The following is a 19,635-nucleotide window of genomic DNA, read 5'->3' as shown; positions in this document are numbered from 1 at the left end:
ATACACAGACACATTGATGACTCACTTTGGCCTAACCTTTTGTCAACAGAGATACTTCCTCGGCCAGCCCCAGTAGCCCAGTTTGTGGCTGGTAGTCTACACTGTTTCACTGTTTGAGATTACTGCATTAACGCTGACCCTGTCCTACCTCCCCAGGGACAACAGCTGGACCGTTTCCAGATGGATTCTTTTCACCACATTTTCTGGCCTGCGCTGTTTCTGGCCTGCGCTGTAACTGCCGGCTGAAGAGGAAGGAAGGACGCGCCACAATCACAACCCCCCTCCACATCGCGCGGCACATTAAGACCTTACTGCTGAGGTTAAATTTGGCGTTATAATTCTGAATCTGGGTCATGTTTACGGCTCATGAAATGTCCACAATACACCAGGATGCTATCGCAGTCACTTGGCAATTTGAAAGGGTCTTTGGTAGCTGGTAGTGGACTGGACTTGTTCCCGAGATACGGTCTTTCAATGTAAGCGGTAACTGGCCAATGAGCATCTCTGTTTGGTGACCTGTTTACCTGATCAATGAAACACCCGCAGACAGACAAATATGTGGACTATGCTCTGACAGGTCCACGTGGATGTAGCTTCTCCAGTACCAGATATTGACCGTTGCAGGCTGACGTTTCGTTTTTACCGTTCAAAGAATTGATTGGAATCTTGTTGCAGGCCCTACCCTCTAAAACTGTAGGCTAACGGTGATAGTCCTGCTCGCAGGCCTATGACACTAGTCTATAAACTACATGAAGGCTACACCAAAGGCGGAATGTGGTCGATGAGATTTAATGTTGTGATGATTTCTGGGTAGGTATTAAAGGAGGAAACCCAGAGAAAAGAATGCTAGAGCGTGCTTCCCGCTGTGGCGTGCGTGCGCGCAGTTCTGGATGTCTAGGAGCAATGCGGTGCACAGCCGCGTTTATCATGATGAAATGCAAATCCTCCAGGTTTCAAAGGGCGTTGTTCATTGTAGTCAGTAGAAAAAATAGCTCAAGTAGTGATTATACAGGCTATTGTCAAAGCACCCCCCCACACACACACACACACACACACACACACTTTAATTCACATTACAGTCAAAATATGTATTACTTATTGTTTTTCATTATTCTACGCCACATATTTACTCCTGGATGATACTGAAATATATCCAGTTTCACCATCTTCACTGCTGTCTTTATACTGAGGTTAAAGGCTATGTGTGCGAGGGACCGGTTCTACCACTGTGACCGGAGTGAACAGGTTAAAACGGGGAGGAGAACGCACTAGGAGACTGACGTATCCAACACAGTAGTGCAGAGCGGGGTTGCAACATCGATAACAAGCGGCGTTATACCTCCAAATCGTCGACTGTGTGTGCGGTCAAATACTGGAGGCCGACGGTGTTTGGGCACCCCGCTAGAGCTGGAAGGAAATGTTTAGTCTTTTCTCCCCTTTTTACTGGAGGAGGGCGTTGCAACAATAAAACAGTAGGTGACATGCCATTCATTGGTGCGGTCTTTGCCAGAGGAAGATTATAAAGAATGTGACTGGTGCACTGGGATTCTAAAACGATTTGTCGTTTGGGCTGGAATAGCTGGACCGTTTTATATGCGGAATCATTCAGAGGCAATGCGACAATGCTCTATACCGGGTCGGTTAGCGCAGGTGGATGGCCAACCTGACGCTGATCATATCTGTTCTTCCTCTCGCGTCTGCCGCGCGGCTGTCCTGTGAAGCTGGTCTCGTCGCGAGTTGTGAAATACGGGGAGTCGAGCCATGCTTCCCGGGGTCGGCGTGTTCGGCACGAGCTTGACCGCGAGGGTAATTATCCCCCTTCTGAAGAACGAAGGGTTCGAGGTTAAGGCACTGTGGGGTCGGACTCAGGAGGAAGCCGAGGAGCTGGCCAAGGAAATGAACGTTCCGTTTTACACCAATAGGATCGACGACGTTTTGCTGCATCAGGATGTGGATTTGGTGTGCATCAACCTTCCTCCACCTCTAACGCGGCAGATCGCTGTCAAAACGCTAGGTGAGTCTGCGGGATTGAGCGCGGGATCGTTTAGTTCATTAGAGAGCATGGCCAGATGTGCACTATATAGCGCGTGCTACAATGGCATAAATAAATAATAATAACAGGTGTGTTCATAGGTATGGCTATGATGATCTGTTGTGGTTGTTCACAAAGGACAGTCTAGCGGTAGGCTACACAGGTGTGGTCATCTAAACATGAGATAGACCTCCGTTGAGAGTTGTAGTTCATCTCATCCGTGGCAATTTGTGTTTCGGAAATGTAGCAAATCTCACGCAGATTTGAATAGGTATGCATCTAAACTAATAGACAATGTCGATTCAGTCCTGTTATTTTGAATCAATCTGTGACTAACAATAAACGCCATTTAGTCTGCTGAACAAATGATGCAGCAGAAGGGTTTGACAGGACGGTGGTTCTAATGTATTACAGGTTAACCCTTGTGTTATGTTGGGTCATTCTGACCCATCAGTCACCGTCGTATTGCGACAACTTTACAGCATACAAAAACAAAGTGAAGCATTTTCTTTTAACCGTTGGGCTGTCTCAGACCCCCCACATTGCAAAGGTTAAATGAAATCTATTTTTATTTGTTTTTGTATTGGGTAAAAGTGGGTAAACACAACGATGGTTCGTTATGAACCTTTGGGTCATGTGACCCGAAGGCAGCACAAGGGTTAAATAACTTCCAAATGACCATCACTCTGCACACGCGCTGGGGGATAATGTGATGTAAATTGACCCACAGACAAACGGACACACGCAGGTGTCTGGTAACGACGTGGGGAAGTCAGGGCGAGAGAAGCGGGGCTGGTTCACATCCGGAGGTGTTTGTCTGGGGAGCCTTAAAATAACCACGAGGTCTGAACTGCCCTCTGCGAGTCACGGGCATATTGGGCCCATTGGGCACGAGAGTGACATGACATCACACTCGTGGCCCCCCCCTCCCCCGGCCCCCTCTTGAGGTGTTTGGGGTCAGCTATCTGGTAAGATAAGGGTTAAAGATATGGGTCTGTCGATCTGACAGGATATGAAAGAGGAAGTTTTCGTCTCCGGGGATTTTTCAGAGACATACCATGGTCGATATTGCGCTGCTAATGAAAGAAAATAACGTTCTGCATTGTGGACTATCAACGTCAGGTGTTTTTCTGATTGCTCCTGTTAAGCAGTGCTACACTCGTGATTAATGATGCATTGTCACCATTATGCATGGACGCACATCAACAGCGGTTAAACTGTCATTAGACCAGTTTTACCAGCGTGTTTATCTGGTTCAGACCAACACAGTCATCATGACAGTGGAGATGCTGGATGCAGTTTGAATCATGAACCTTGTGAGAGATTTGGTGTGCTGACTCATGATGTATACATGTACAGTAGGCTACATTACATTTGATCCATTTAGCCGACACTTATGCAAATCCAAGCTTATAAGTACAGTAGAAGGACACGGTTCAGAAGTGTGTAGTTCTACAGTGTTTCGGTGGTCAAGTGACAGTCTGTATTCACCATCCGCATCCCAAAGTAACCATATCCTGCTGGCAGGCACAGTGTACACATGAACTTCCCTAAAGTGTGGGGATACATTCATATGTCAATGAAGTTGGACAGACCGTAACCACATCACACGCAGTGAAAGGCTCTCTTTCCTCTGCTGTGTTCTGGACCTGTGAGGATCTCCCTGAGTGTCTCTCCTGGCCCTGAGTGTCTCTCCTGGCCAGGCTGGCTCTGCAGAGAGTAGAGACCATGCCATCAGACACGCTCTCTAACACTGTCAGACGGTTTGTCTTCACAGGACTAATACGTCAGCACTGTTACGTACACACACCTCCCACGTGTTTTGTGTACAGTTCTCACAACTGTCCTGTTATATGACGCCCACATCATTTTACAACAGTCAACTCCTTTATGAGACACTCACACCCTCATACATTTAATGATGGCAGTTTAAATATCCTTAAGTATCCCAATGATTCATGGATCCTAAAAGACTTCCCCTCCAACACGTCTGCCCCTCACATTCACAGCAGTGATACTGGGAGGAAACCAGTTCTTCCTGCCTGACGATGTCGTCCTGTCTGAGGGTTTGTCCACCTGCTACAACAGCATTCCTGAGGCTCTGATGTCACAGAGGGTTTCTCATGTGCAGGGATGATAGAGTAGGCTCTCCTCTCCGCCTCGTGAAAGCAGACTCGCAAGAGTGCAGTGTTTTCTGGACAGACAGCTCGTGAAAGTACATCTTCCTCTTTGGCTCAGGGGGGTTTGAAGCTGCTTGGCTTTAGATCTTTTGGAGTCCTTACTGAGAGGTCTCCTGCTATGGAACCTGAGAGGGACGTTCAGGTTAACTTTCTATTCTAATACCGTACACACACCTGCCTGTGTTGACTGTGGGATACACACACACACCTGGGGTAGGATTAAGGTCTGGTAGCTAGTGACTGCCCCAGCCCTGTCACATGACCCAGGGCTGCATGATGCCGACATCTCTGTTGACATGTCAAGGTCACTCCAGATACTCCCCTCCTCTCTACTCCAGTCCTTTCTACTCTCTCTCTCCTCTCCTGTCTTTCCTCCTCTCCTCACTGTCTATGAAGAACCTGACCTTTGCCTGTGTGTGAGTCTGGCTGTGAACAGCCTATCAGATGACAGGTCAAGCAGCCTATCAGATGACAGGTCAGTGTTCAGCGCCGCAGTCAGACGCTTCCTCTGGCCCAACCAGAGCGCCTAAGAATAGCAGCTCTCGCTGCCCGCTAGGCTGCACCACGCTGAGTACTGTGGGATTACAGATTAACCCCGTCAGAGAGACTGTACTGGGATGAGAGAGACTGTATTGGGATGAGAGAGACTGTACTGGGATGAGAGAGACTGTACTGGGATGAGAGGGACTGTATTGGGATGAGAGAGACTGTACTGGGATGAGAGAGACTGTACTGGGATGAGAGGGACTGTACTGGGATGAGAGAGATGCTGGCAATCTTTTTAAGAAGATCACTTGTTAGTTTCTCTCTCAGTGCCACTTCACAGTCCTAGATGGGAGGGACGTCTGGACGTATTCAGACGAGGATGTCTGGCAGGGCCGTGTTCATGTCTGACAGTCCCTGAAGTCAGCAGAGTGTGGAGGCTGCTGTCACCCACAGGACCGCTGGTGGAAACCCTACCTCCATCTCAACCTCACCTCCCCTGCTCTCCCTCTCAACCTCACCTCTCCTCCTTCTCTTCTGTCTCCTCTCCCCCTCATTCATCTCAAGCTCTCCTGGATCGCCATTAGTATGCTAATATACGTGTGTATGTGTGTGACTGTGTTGCTGAGAAAATAATCCTGTCTGAGGGTGAAATTGCTTTTGTGTGTCTGGAGAAGTGTCCTAACAGGGGCTCTTTCAGCCTGCTGCGGGGCTGGGAGAGAGAGCATTCCTCTGGGGAGGGGACCTGTCGTTCACCCGGCTTTCGTGAAGGGTGTTTGTTTTTTTTACCGGATTTTAGCATATGTCCCTTGTCTGTCTTAGACAGATCTCCTGCTGGCTTCGTCCATATTGGCAACTCTAATAAATAAATATGACTCACTTATGTTGCGCCTTTGTCCCAGTCTCTGACTCCAGGGAGACTACGGAGGGGTGTGGGTGTGAACCAAGCAGCGCTCCTAGCTTGGGTTAGCCAGGGAGTAACAGACACTCCGGGGATCGAACAAGGGTCATCCCCGTCTGGCTCACGCACGCAACAGCTACCTTTCATAAACTCTGCTTTACCCAGCTACACACTGAAAAGCTAGCTACACACTGAACAGCTAGCTACACACTGAGAAGCTAGCTACACACTGAGAAGCTAGCTACACACTGAGAAGCTAGCTACACACTGAGAAGCTAGCTACACACTGAGAAGCTAGCCGGTGCGGGTGGAGGCTGTTTCTACTGAGGAGGGAGTTAGACCGGTTGAAGTACCCGTCTCTTCGGGGTCGGGTTCAAACTAGAATCCTCTGGAGTCAAGCGCTTCACCATCACTTTTCATAAGCACAGCTTTAGCCAGCTACGCCACCGAAGAGTCACACATTCCAACTCAACTCGGTTATGTTCCCACAAGACCATGGCTTTGTTTGGTGAACAGTGAAGGGAATCCTGTCTCAGCATGCGGTTATTAAAAGTGAACATGGCTTATTGAATGTGGCGAGTGCTTGGCACCTGATCTGCTGTTTTCTGGGCTTTCATTGTCCGCTGCAGATTTGTTATCTTCTGTCCTCTATTCCCAAGATGAGAGTCAGGTGCCTTCTATCTACGTGTGTGTGGGGTTGTGTGTGTGGGCACGCGTCTGTGAGTGTGTGTCTGAGTGTGTGCAGGCATTAGCGTACGTGTGTGTATGCATGAGTGTGTTTGTGTGTGTAGAAACAAGCATGCTCATGTGTCCTAATTGCTCTCCAAGGAGCATGGGCAGGAGGCAGGGCGTGTGTGGAGGCAGGGCGTGTGTGGAGGCAGGGCGTGTGTGGAGGCAGGGCGTGTGTGGAGGCAGGGCGTGTGTGGAGGCAGGGGAGAGAAGAGGCAGGGGAGAGAGGAGGCAGGGGAGGTATAGAAGGAAAGGGAGAGAGGGGGAGGGGCAGGGTGTCCCTACAGAGGTAAAGAAGCTCTATGATCATATCACACTAATGTACACGACCACTGATAGGTTGACGAATGTAATTCCACAGGAAACAGTTTTCAGAATATGGTAGATTTGATTGTGCTTTCTGGAGATGCTATTTGAGGAGGTTAACTTGTTTGGTTTTTAAGCCCAGGGCATGTGAACTCTCGTCACACTGCAGTCTCACTTCCTGTGTGTGTGTATGTGTATGCTTTTATATGTGTTTCCTGTTTGTGTGTGTGTGTGTGTGTGTGTGTGTGTGTGTGTGTTGCCCAGAGTGTGTACAGTCATCTCAAGTGTACCTTGGCGGTCTCGTTATGACAGGAAGCAGGAAGTGGGCTGAGATGACAATGTTAATCCCCCCCAACCCTCACACACACACACACACACACACACACACCAAATGACTGTTGGCAGGGTGTGATATCAGAAGACTTTAATGAACAACAACTCAAGCTTCCCCCTGGAAACTCTAATCTCTAACAGACAATCCATCACCTTGATGAAATGTGATCCTACTCAAACATAACCCACTTGTATAGATACACAATAGAAGGTGAAATATAAGGCCTTAGAAAACCACACGTTAAGTGTAGATATATATGTATGGAGTTAACGGTGGTTTATCAAGGCCATACGTCTATATTTAAAAACGTACAAGCCTCATGTTACCCTAGCCCTGCCCTCCAGGGTCTCTCTAAGATACACTATATTGCCAAAAGTATTTGCTCGCCTGCCTTCACACGCAGATGAATGTGAGTGAAGTGAAGTCCCGTTCTTAAACCATAGGATATGATGTCGGCCCACCCTTTGCAGCTATAACAGCTTGAACTCTTCTAGGTAGGTTTTCCACAAGGTTTAGGAGTGTGTTTAAGGGAATATTTGACCATTCTTCCAGAAGTGCATTTGTGAAGTCAGACACTGATGTTGGACGAGAGGGCCTGGCTCGCAGTCTCCGCTCTAATTCATCCCAAAGGTGTTCTATCGGGTTACATTTACATTTAGTCATTTAGCAGACGCTCTTATCCAGAGCGACTTACAGTAAGTACAGGGACATTCCCCCGAGGCAAGTAGGGTGAAGTGCCTTGCCCAAGGACACAACGTCAGTTGGCATGACCGGGAATCGAACTGGCAACCTTCGGATTACTAGCCCGACTCCCTCACCGCTCAGCCACCTGACTCCCTACTGAGGGTTGATGTCAGGACTCTGTGCAGGCCAGTCAGGTTCACTCGCTCATCATGTCTTTATGGCCCGTGCTTTGCGCACCTGAATTCAATGATTTTGATAGCTGAGTGAATACTTTTGGCAATATAGTGTATGTGCATTAGTCAGGCTGCGGTGACTTTGTTGATTGGCTGGTTCTACTATTTCTGTTTGCATGTTTAGTGAGCGCAACCCTGAGGTGAGGAACATATTTTACTGTTTACCAGAAGATCTTGAGACACCAAGAGATTATTCACCGTGTCTGTCCTGTTAGAAGAAAGTTTCTCTCTTTCTCTCCTGGTGATCTTCCAAACAGAGCCCAGAGTGATAAGCTCAGCCAGATCAAGTAGAGGAACGATTAGCCTAACTCAATTGTTGCTATCCTTAAATACAGGAAGAACAGCATTCCTGCTGATGCATGGAGTTCAGCACATTTGCATGGCTGTGCCAGGGAGCTCTGTGGTGATGCTGGTCTCTCTCCCCCCTCTCCCTCTCTCTGTGGCCTCCCCTTGTTACTGGCTGAAAGGGGGTTGATCTGCATCAGTCTCTTCAGGACTGAGTGACAGTGAGGCGTGTCATGGTGTTGTTGATGAACCCACAGCTGCGGTTCTTGGGAGCTAATAACCACGCCTGTGTCCGCCCCCGCCCCCCCCCCCCGACACCCAGCTGCACGCGCTCCAACACGCTAATAACCACCCACCCGCCCTCACCTGCTCTCCTTACAGGAGACCTTGCTGGTTTGATTTTAACCTTCATTATATATTTTATATGTCATTATATGTTGGAGACACATTTTATATAGATATATGAGATTTGTTGTGGGGTTGGAGAAAGTTACAGGATGTATTCATTTAGCAGTGGCGTTTATCCAAAACCAGGTTCCAGGGAATTTGAACCTGGGACCTGGACAAATGCTCGGCCCACTGAGCTTCACCCATACTGCATATTTGAGGAACACAGAATGCCGCTGTCTTTTTTCTGACTAAGGAACAGAGGTTGATAGTGAACGTTACACAGGTTAACACTTCCTCTGATCCCCCTACTTCACTGTGATTACATAACACACGAAGGGCAGTGGAACCCCTCCACAGGACACACAACTCTCTTGCACACACACACACACACACACACACACACCACCGTGTCACAGTATAAACATAATGAGATTAAGACTGAAGTGAATGCAGTCACGTCACGGAGGCTAACAAAGTCAGGCTGTCTCCTATCTTGTGTGTGTGTGTGTCCTTGGGGGAATTAAGATGGCTCACTGATTGGTGATCAGGGACCAAAGCCCTTCCTGTCTCTGCAGATCATTAGCATGCGGCACACGATCGGCGCAGCTGGTCATCAATAGCGGGGGAGGTGTCCTTCATCTCCTCAACACAAGCCGGAGGAAATGACGTCTTCCCTTGCTAGTGCTTGTCAGTATCTCTTTCTCACAATCTTTCCCTCGAACTGTCAACGCAACTTTTATTGTGAAAGGCAGTTTGACTAAATGTTTTATGTAAGCATTTAGCTGATGCTTTTGCCCAAAGCAATACGCAATACATGTTGGAATTCGAGCCTGCGATCTCTTGATCTGCAGCCGGGAACTCTAACCACTGAGCTAAACCCTCCGTGTATTAATTAGCTACTCAGTGTTGTGGATAATTACTCGCTCAATGTTCTGCCTCAATTGGGCCTTAATGGTTTTGACATTTATGCTGCTCCTGTCATTTCATGGACAGAGCTTAAGGCCCACATGCCTGGTTAGCTCTCTTGCTTGCTCCAGCCCAACATGTTTTGATTAGCACGAACATTGTTGTTTGTTTTTTTTATTAGCATGAACATTGTGCAGAATGACTCCATAAAAATGTGACACGCCATCCTTCTTTTCTTTGTGCGGCTGTCATGTTTTAATAGGCTGCATATCTCAGTTAGTACACAGGAGACGACGGCATGGAAGGATCTAAAAATTAAAAGGGGTAACCAAGGATATGGGAGGTCTTCCACAGATTACATTTTTATGGAGGTTTTTTAATGTTCCATTTTGGTTTATTATAATAAATGTATCCTTGTGGTTTGTTTTCAAAACCCTACAAGTGTTTATCGTTGTGTCTGCAGTATTACTGCTACTTTAGTCCAACCAGAACTGTGCCTTCCATTACACACTTAAGGTTTCTAGTAGTGCACTCGAACCATTTGGGAAGGCTAAACTGTTAGCTACGCCAGCATCAGTTGCAGGAAGCCATGACTAAGTGATGCTAATGGCCTTCATCCCTCAGGCTTAAAGCCCTGGCCTTCAGAACACACATCAACCGGAGTCCAGAGGGTTTATGAACGCAACCTTTGTTGTAGGATCAGTATTGTTTGTTGACCAGTGGACTACCCAACCTTTTCTCACTGCTTTGGCTATCATTTAGACTTTTTCTTTCACCAGGAAAAGCAAACATTGTTCAGTCCCCTACTAGAGGTTCTCTCATTCCTCACTGCTAGCAATACAAGGAGCAATTAGCATGCTAATGTAAGACTGTGTGCAAGACTAGAGGAGGAAAACAAAAATAGCAAATTAGTCAGCATAAAAGTTGTTTTGTTTTCGGTTGGTGTCCGACAGCAGTGCAGCTAGGCTGGTGGGCATGTCCACTCCCCCTCCTGACTGTGCTCTTGTCCTCCCTCTTGTAATTGCTTTAAGCCAAATTCAGTTTACAGAACCAGAGGGGGAGATGAGATGTGCTTGTTGCTAGGTGTCTGGTTTTCCTTCCCTTCACAGTTCTCCTGTAAGCAGATGTGCTGGATCTCTGTGAGAAGTCCATCTTAGACCTGGAGGCTGTACAAACATACTTAGGCCTACATAAAGTTGTCAATAAGTATGTGAATATACAAAATAAGTACACTTTGTACTGGAAAAATATTAATATAATGAAAATCTAGTAAGCTCTCATTTAATAGGTTACATTTAGATTAGATGTACATATGTTCTTGTTTCAGCTTGGGGTATTGTGTGGATTTTCAGTTAATGTGAAATCAATGCGGTATTTGAATTGATTCACAATCTGCAACATAAGAATTCTTCTTTAGCAAGACTGGAGAAAACGATGATGGTCGCTCAAACACACATTCATTCATTCAAACACACACACACACGACACACACACAACATTTCATGGTCGCAGCTCTGTGAATCTTTACGAGTATCTTCACTTGTCAATTAGGAAGATGACAGCGGTCGGTCTAACTTGTTTACAGAGGCAGACAGCTTCCAGAGATCCACTTACGGAAACTCCTGGCTTCCAGCCAGCTAGCTAGCCCCCCTGTCTGCATCGACATCTACCGCGCTACGTACCTGTGTCGCTCTGTACCCTTAACACCACTTCAGTACGGTGTTCATTTTAGGACATTCTCAGACAGCCTTTGTCTGAGAATGACAGAGGTTTTTCTGACGCCGTTTGGTTTGACTGCGTTTTGTCTGAGAATGACAAAGGTTTTTCTGAGACTGAAGCCGTTTCGCCTGAGTCTGACTACTTTTGGTCTGAGACCTGACGCCTTTTCGTTTGAGAATGAGAATTGAGTCTGCGATCTGAGGATGTCCTAAAATGAAGACCGTACCTCAGAGAGGAGCGCGTCACGTTTCAGCATAGCAGATGGCTTTTACACAGATCGAGTCGATCCGTTCCAAACGTTGCTATTTTTAGCATCTTAAAGTGAAGGCCGTGCTGTGTTTGGCTGTGATTATGAGGCACCCGTGCTAATCCCACCTGGGCCTTTTGAGTCGAGGATGCTCTTCTGGTGTATCTGGTGGAAGTGTTTTTGAAAGGTTGAAAAAATAAATAATACAAAATTAATTTTGGAAAAAGGTTTCTTAGATTGAAGAAATATCTGCGAAAAAAAGTTTTGAAAGGGTGAAAAAATATAGGCAAAAATACGTGTTGAAAGGTTGAAAAAATATTTTCAATTTATTTTTGCATCATTGATGAGTACAACTGTACTCAACTTGAAAAGGGTTTCTTATGTTGAATACATATTTGGGGAAAAATATTTTGGGAAAAAAGTTTGTATCACTGATGAGTACTATACTCTACTATGCTCTGCTTTACTGTTTTAGGCTTCTCTGTTCTCCTCTCCCCTCTCCCCCTTCACTGTGTCACCCTTCACTACTTGAGTGACGGATGTGTGTACTGCACCCTGCAGACAGGCCCCAGAGGACGGGAAGGGAGAGAGATACAGAGAGAAATAATAAGAGGGAGAAATCAGAGAGAGGGGGAAAAGGAGAGCATGAAAGAGGAGAGAGAGAGGGGAGAGAGACGGAGGAGAGAGAGAGAGGGGGGGGAGGGAGAGACGGAGGAGAGAGAGAGAGAGGGGAGGGAGGGAGAGAAAGAGGAGAGAGAGCGAGCACCTCAGGAAGTCTACTGAGACTTCATAATAGTGCAGCTGCAGCTGTTTCATCTCTTACCCCCCTCTCTCTCTCTGTCTCTGTCTGTCTCTCTCTCTCTGTCTCTGTCTCTGTCTGTCTGTCTGTCTGAGGGTTAATTTATCCATTCAAAGACCACGAGCCTGTCCTTTTCCATGAGCTGTGTGTGGGACTGCATCTTCAGACAGGTGGAACTAGTTTAACCTGCAGGAAGGAGGGGGGAGCGACAGTGATACGACAGGGATTCAGGCCCTGAAGCAACCAGGTCAGGATAAGAAAGGATAGTATAAGTCTTCTGCTTTATCATCTATTTGGTACTGTTTGTCGCTTAGGATAAGAGACCCTTCTAAATGAACAAAGTGTGTAGTCAAAGGCTGAGTTTCCACACAAGCAGTGGTGCTGCACTGATTGACAGGGTTGTGGATCTCTGTTTCTCTCTTTCCAGCCCCTCTCTCTCTCTCTCTCTCTCTCCCTCTCTCTCTCTCTCTGTCTTTTTCTCCATCCCCCTCCCCCCCCTCCTCCAGTCCCAGTCTTGATGACTCAGAGAGGAGCTGGGTGTGTAATTATCTTGGGGGTGGGAAGTGGGTTCTCCTCCCCACCATCCCACCATCGTCAGGCTTTACACTTGGTTCCTCCCAGGGAACAGAGAAGGGGATAATTGAGATTGAGGGTGCACTTTTGCATCCCCAGGGAAACATCTTGCCACAATGTTAAAGTCCTCTCACACTTAAGTGTGTGTGGGTGTAGCTCAGTGGTTAGAGGCTTTGTGCTGCAGATCAAGAGGTTGTATAGGTTCGAATCCACCCAGCATGTTGCTGTGGGTTACAGTGTCTGCTAAACAAAGATGTTCTTAGTCTTCAGAGTCTGACGCCCTGGAAGGGGTGATGGCAGGGGTCCTGTTTTCATCAGCAGCATGAAATGTAATTTCATCTAAGGAGGTGAAGCTGTTACTGTGAGTAGTTTGTGTTGGCTCATATCTCTGTAGGTCACTGTGGATAAAAGCATCTGTTCAATACATGAAACTGAGTGAATTACAGCACTATGTACACTACAGTCCACAGTCTGGAATGTGACTCATGTTCAAATGAAACAGCGGAGTTGACACGTATGAATATCCGGACAATTTCCTCTTAAGTTTGTATTTCTTTGTCTGTTCTGGTAAATCAACATGATGGAGCAGAGAGAGATGGGATACAGCAGTCAGCCACAGATACTGAGAGGAGCTGACAGTCTCGCCCAGGTGGTCCTGACATCATGTCAGTCCTCCTCCCGTCAGATACCCTTTCCAACCCGCACTGGGCTGGGGGCAGTTTCGTGTCGACGGCTACACTTTTTTTTACAGGTGTAGCTTAGTGAGGGACACTATGATCTTTCCAGGGTTTTGTAGACCGAGTCAATATCAGGTTAATCGGTCGGCCTGATGAATAAGTCATCTGGTGTTTCATGTGGGAGTCTGTGCGTGCACCAGCATGTCACTCTCTCTCTACAGTGACTCTGCAGACCAGAGCTGCCAGTGCTCCACTCCCCACTCCCCGGGCCATGTGGCTGTGACAGAGGCTGGCCCAGGGTCATCGCTGTGTCAGAGCAAGGACAAACAGCCTAGCAGACACTTTCATCCAAAGCGACGTACAAGTAGTGCATGTAGGAAATAAAGCAGAAGATGAAGGATCAGAAGTGTAGGCTTAATAGTTCTAACAGTGTTTCAGTGGTCCGAGTCGAGGAACGGACGGTATTTACTAGCCATATTGCAGACTAACCAATTCTAAGTTCAGTCATTTGCAACTTGAATGCTTTCTGCAGGGCCACAAAGCCTCTGCTAAATGAGGACGTTCTTTTTTAACTATGACATATTTTTTTTACGCTGTTTGTACCTTTCATAATAAAAGTCCCCGACATGCTCTGAGCTAATGTGATGGCCTGTTCACACCCTGTCAGGCTCACTTTCACTGTAAAACCTCCATTAATCTCCAGTGGTGGTGGTGGTGGGGGGGGGGCTGTTTTCTTGTCAGCCTTTGTGTGGGGGAAGGGTTTTCCCGTGGCACCGCTGTAGAACTGGGTCAAGAGGATTAATTTCCTGGCCGGGCTGGGTCTGGTGGTTAGGAGCTAATGGGAGATTAGCATGAGAGATGGCATCTCCACTGAAGACCAAGGGAGGCCAACAGCATGTTGCCTGGCATACAGGAGGGGTGGGTGTGTGGTTAAGTGTGTGTGTGTGTTTGGTGCTCTCTCACTCACTCACTCACTCTCTCTGTCTGTCTGTCTGTCTGTCTGTCTGTCTATCTCTCTGTCTCTCTCTCCCTCCAGCCTGTAACCTCATCTCAGCTACCAGGCACAGTGCAACAACAATGCTGTGATATCTCAACCTCAGTGCAACAATAACATCTCATACACATTATTAGGCTACATAGTACCGTGCAGCAATAACCATACCAGAGCTTCTGTAATGAGCTGTTAGCAGCTACTGTATATGTAAAATGTTTTGAGTGGATCTCCTGCGTAGAGCAGTCTGAAAACCTCTGTGTTTTGCAGATGTATTTTCAAGCTCTCTCCTGGTCTCTGACTGTTAAGCTGCTAACGTCAGCTAACCTCATGAGAAGGGTGAAGTAGCTCCACAAGGGCTTAGCATGAAGAGAGAACTTAATGAGGTTGCTTCTGATGTGCTTTTGCTGCCTCTGGTGCTCTCTCTCTTTCTCTTTTATCTCTTCCTGTCTCTTTCTCTCTCCCTCCCTCCCCCTCTCTCTAAGTTTATCTATCTCTCCCCGACAGTAAAGCTAATCTAAAGGTAGTCAAACAAGACTCATCTCCCAACAGTTTTCAGTAACACCCAGCGCCAGTGTCTCCAGTCACTCAGTCCTGTTTTGACCTGCAGTGTTAAGGTAGTTCCAGGGAGACGGTGTTGAAACCCTTGACTCAGCTATTTTGATTGTTGCCTGGTTTGGCAAGGCTGCATTGTGTGTTCAAGGAATGTTTTTCGTGGAGAGGGAGGATATTATGTCTGTACAGGCATAACTGATTCATATCTGACACTCTCCCTGCCTCTTTCTCTCTTTTTTCCCTCTCACCCTCCCTTCCCCCTCCATCTCTTCCCTCTTACCTTCCTCCCCATCCCCCCTCCCCTCCTCCCCCTCTCATAGGAATCGGCAAGAACGTGATCTGCGATCGCACGGCCACGCCCCTGGACGCCTTCCGCATGATGTCGGCCGCCCAGTACTACCCCAAGCTGCTGAGCATCATGGGTAACGTGCTGCGCTTCCTCCCGGCCTTCGTGCGGATGAAGGAGCTGGTGGAGGAGGGCTACGTGGGGGAGCTGCTGGTGTGCGAGGCGCAGGTGCACAGCGGCTCCCTGCTGGGGAAGAAGTACAACTGGAGCTGCGACGACCTGATGGGGGGTGGCGGCCTGCACTCCGTAGGAAGTTACATCATCGACCTGCTCACCTTCCTGACCGGCCAGCGCGCCGCCAAGGTGCACGGCTTCCTGAAGACGTTTGTCAAACAGACGGATCACATCCGGGGGATCCGCCAGATCACCAGCGACGACTTCTGCACCTTCCAGATGGTTCTGGAGGGCGGGGCCTGCTGCACGGTCACGCTCAACTTCAACGTGCCCGGAGAGTTCCGCCAGGAGGTGGTGGTGGTGGGGACGATGGGGAGGCTGATGGTGAGGGGCACCGACCTGTACGGCCAGAAGAACAGCGGGGGGGAGGCGGGCGGGGGGGCGGAGCTCCTGCTGAAGGACAGCACCCCCCTGGAGAACGCCTCCCTCCCCGACAAGGCCTTCAGCGACATCCCAGCTCCCTACCTCACCGGAACAATCCGCATGATGCAGGCGGTGCGAGAGGCCTTCAAGGACCAGGATGACAGGCGGACCTGGGACGGCCGACCGCTCACCATGGCGGCCACCTTCGAGGACTGCCTGTACGCGCTGTGCGTGGTGGACGCCATCAAGACGTCCAATCAGTGCGGGGAGTGGCAGAGCGTAGCGGTGATGACGGAGGAGCCGGAGGTTAGCCCCGCCTACCTGATCAGCGAGGCCATGCGGCGCAGTCGGATGTCACTGTACTGCTAGTGCAGCTGCGGTGGCGCCCCCTGGGGGCGGGGAGGCATAGCGATGCGAGCAGAGCCGATGCTTTCACTGACGGCTATGGATGCTCTGCCTCCTCATTGGCTGTTGGCTGGCTGGCTGACCAATAGGGAGTATGGATAGCTTCTATCCGGCTTCCTGGAACCCTGAGATCTGAACCGTGATAGGACCTTGTTCCCCCAGACTTCACGTCCGCTCTTGTGCATAAACTCTGACCTCTGGTCAGGATTGCTCACCTTACACTGTGTTCCCGCGGAAACCAACACCGCTGCTGTCGAATCCATTCTATGCCTGGGACGTGATTAAAAAAAATTCTCTGCTGGAAAGAAAAAGTGAATGTTTTGTTGAATCATACAGCGCTCTCGGAGGACTTTGTGTCTGTGGGTTATGCATCTGTCGGGAACCATGGAGCGAAATAGTGGAGAGAGAGAGAAGAAAATCAATAGTTTGGCTGTTAGGGCTTTTAGAGGTGGTCTGCCCTCTGCAAAGTCGGCAATAAATCCTCCCCAGATCCTCCCTGGAGGTCAGCCCTGATGCTGCCTGCCCTGAGGCCATGCCTGTCTGCATCTCCCCTGGAGGTCCCTGTGTAGTACTGCTACGTCCATATGCAATCAGACCAGACCGTGTCCCAGAGCCCGGTCTCTCTAGCCCGCGGCGGGCCACCAGCCTCTGACGTGTAGCATGCTAACGTGTGGATAAGGGCACAGGCACGGTCTGTGTCGATGCTACGCTGCCATAGCCTCTTCTATGCTACGCTGTCCTAGCCTCTGCTATGCTACGCTGCCCTAGCCTCTTCTATACTATGCTGTCCTAGCCTCTGCTATGCTACGCTGTCCTAGCCTCTGCTATGCTACGCTGCCCTAGCCTCTTCTATACTATGCTGTCCTAGCCTCTGCTATGCTACGCTGTCCTAGCCTCTGCTATGCTACGCTTTGAGTCAAAACTCAGCTTTTAATCGTCCTGGTTTTCAGTTCCAAGTGTGGATAGGGGTTGTTTGGGGTAGTGGAGGGGTATGAGGGATGGCAGGAAACAGATGATCATGGTGACTGGACCACAGCAAGCTTGTAGACGTACTGGAAGACCTAAATGCTGTACTGTAGGGTATCATCCTTGTTCATTAAGCAGATGTTTTTAATCCAAGGCGACTTTAAAAAGTGGGATTTGAACCTGTGACCTCTTGATCTGCTGATCAATGCCACTGAGCTACACCCCTCCCTCGTCTAATCTTCCATGTCTTGCAGCGGTGTTAGCGGGGAGAGACTAGGCGGTCTGAGATGTGTGTTTGACCAGATGATCGGTCTTAGAGATCAAGGAGTCAAAGGAAAACCAAATCACGATGCGTCTGACCAATTTAAGACAAACTTAAGAAAGAAATCACTGGAAAACAATCGTTTGAAAACCCTAGTTGAGGGTTTTCTCAGTTTCGCATCCAGTCAATCCAGAAGAGATGCTGATGAGTACTGTAGCACTGACCTTCAAGCCAAAAGATGGAATTATTTGTTCTCATAACTCTTCTGTCTCTGGTTGCTGAGACGTCTGCATCTACTCCATAGTCTTGTAAATATATCCCAGAACATGATGTTGGGTTTGTCATGTGTTGTATTCTTTTATTTTTCATAAAACTACTTGTGAAAAGAAACTTGATTTTGATACACACACTGATTATAAAAGTATTTATTTAGTATTTTCTTTTGGACTGATGTGTGCTATGTTTGGAGGGGTGTGTTTCAGTGGGAAGTGAAAGGCGAAAGTATGTTCCCTCAAGAACGACGACCTTTAAAAAAATCTCTTCAGACACGCCGAAATGAATACTTTAAACAAAGTATGTCAGTGTCAATATGCAGTGGTCCAGTGTTAGACCCAACTTTCTTTTTATGTGTTTAGCTTGATAAACATTTTACAATCAAGTACCTACTGATAAGCTCAGCTTTCATGCCACGGCTGTAGACATGCAGCCATACCCTTCTGAAATACAGTTACAGTCTGATATTCACAGATATCGCTTGCAGTGTTTAGCGTGTTACACAATGTGGTCTTCAGGTTGTTAGCTGTCTCCCTTAATGACGACACAGGTATGAACTCAGAAAACACCTTCTCACAATCAGACTGAACATGAGGTAATAAACCCAAGATTTACCTACAGTGATATCTCACTAAGACCTGTTGTCGTAAGAGCTTATCACTATTGTAGACTTTCCCCCTGGTCCATTTACATTTAGTCATTTTAGCAGACGCTCTTATCCAGAGCGACTTACAGTAAGTACAGGGACATTCTCCCCGAGGCAAGTAGGGTGAAGTGCCTTGCCCAAGGACACAGCGTCATTTGGCACAGCCGGGAACCGAACCAGCAACCTTCGGATTACTAACCCAATTCCCTAACCACTCAGCCACCTGACTCCCGACACCTGACACCTGGTCCACTGAAACTTATTGCACCATCATCAAAACTTGGTCTCGTCCGACAAGGAAAAGTGGGAAAACCAACATTCCCTGTTAAGATGCAGCCTCATAAGGGCACAGTCCTTTTGTCCCCCCTGTGTGGGAGAGTCCACAGTCAGGCACCTCATAGACTCACACACAGATGGATCATACCATGCAGTGTTTGTGTGTGTGTGTGTGTGTGTGATGGTTTGGCCTCACCTCTGACCCCTGGTAGCGTATCCTGCCCTGGCCAGCTTGTATCTGGGCTGGCCTATCTCAAACTGGATCTGGTCTTCTGGGGCTACTTTTAATAGAGACCTAGTTAAACATCCCAAGAGACACATACACACAAACTTTCTCATCCTCTCTCTCTCACACACACACACACACTCGTACTTAAACAAACACACACACCGTCCTAAAGCGCACTGAAATCCACGTCTTTAAAGGGTGACAGTATGTGTTTGAAGTTGTTTAGCTCCTGTGTGCCCCTGCTGGGTTTAGCTATCCAGCTGTGTGCTACCCAGCACTTCCTGGTGCATCCTGGGAGGTTGCCTGGGAGACTGTCTCATGGAGACGGGGCTGGTGGGACTAGCAGGGTAAAACTAGGCTTGGGTATTTTTAGTCATTCAATATTTAATGAGCGAAGATGAGACTGTTCAAAGATTTCCACCATTCAGAACTGTGGAGTCTCTGAAGTTCCCACTTTTGTACGTGGTAAATCAGGTTGTTTAAATTATAAATGTTTTATAAAGGGGATTTTCCAGGCCAGGTGTAGAGCTGGGTGTTAATGACTTGTGAGTGAACTACTGCTGTATTACTGTAAAACGGTGACAACTGGAAGACTACTGTAGTCAATGCAACTGGAGATGCTTATGATAATGAACCCGAAGGTATTAACCTTTAACATAAACTGCCATTGC

General features: G+C 48.0%; 1 protein-coding gene across 2 annotated transcripts; it reads left to right on the top strand.

The window, feature by feature from the left end:
* Nucleotides 1–1,333: 1,333 nt before the first annotated feature.
* On the top strand, nucleotides 1,334–18,240 carry gfod1 (glucose-fructose oxidoreductase domain containing 1). 2 transcript variants are annotated; one of them, XM_067251724.1, is made up of 2 exons: nucleotides 1,334–2,014; nucleotides 15,345–18,240. In XM_067251724.1, the coding sequence occupies exons 1-2, from the start codon at nucleotides 1,762–1,764 to the stop codon at nucleotides 16,274–16,276; spliced, it is 1,185 nt and encodes a 394-aa protein (XP_067107825.1). In that variant the 5' UTR covers nucleotides 1,334–1,761; the 3' UTR covers nucleotides 16,277–18,240. The 2 variants fall into 2 exon arrangements, with proteins under 2 accessions (XP_067107825.1, XP_067107826.1); XM_067251725.1 differs by having other exon boundaries at nucleotides 1,372–1,472.
* Nucleotides 18,241–19,635: the final 1,395 nt, after the last annotated feature.

The sequence above is a fragment of the Osmerus mordax genome, chromosome 15 (genome assembly GCF_038355195.1).
Source record: "Osmerus mordax isolate fOsmMor3 chromosome 15, fOsmMor3.pri, whole genome shotgun sequence".
In the NCBI taxonomy this organism is placed as follows: domain Eukaryota; kingdom Metazoa; phylum Chordata; class Actinopteri; order Osmeriformes; family Osmeridae; genus Osmerus; species Osmerus mordax.
Note: the sequence above shows the minus strand (reverse complement) of the source record. Positions and strands in the feature narration are given on the sequence as shown.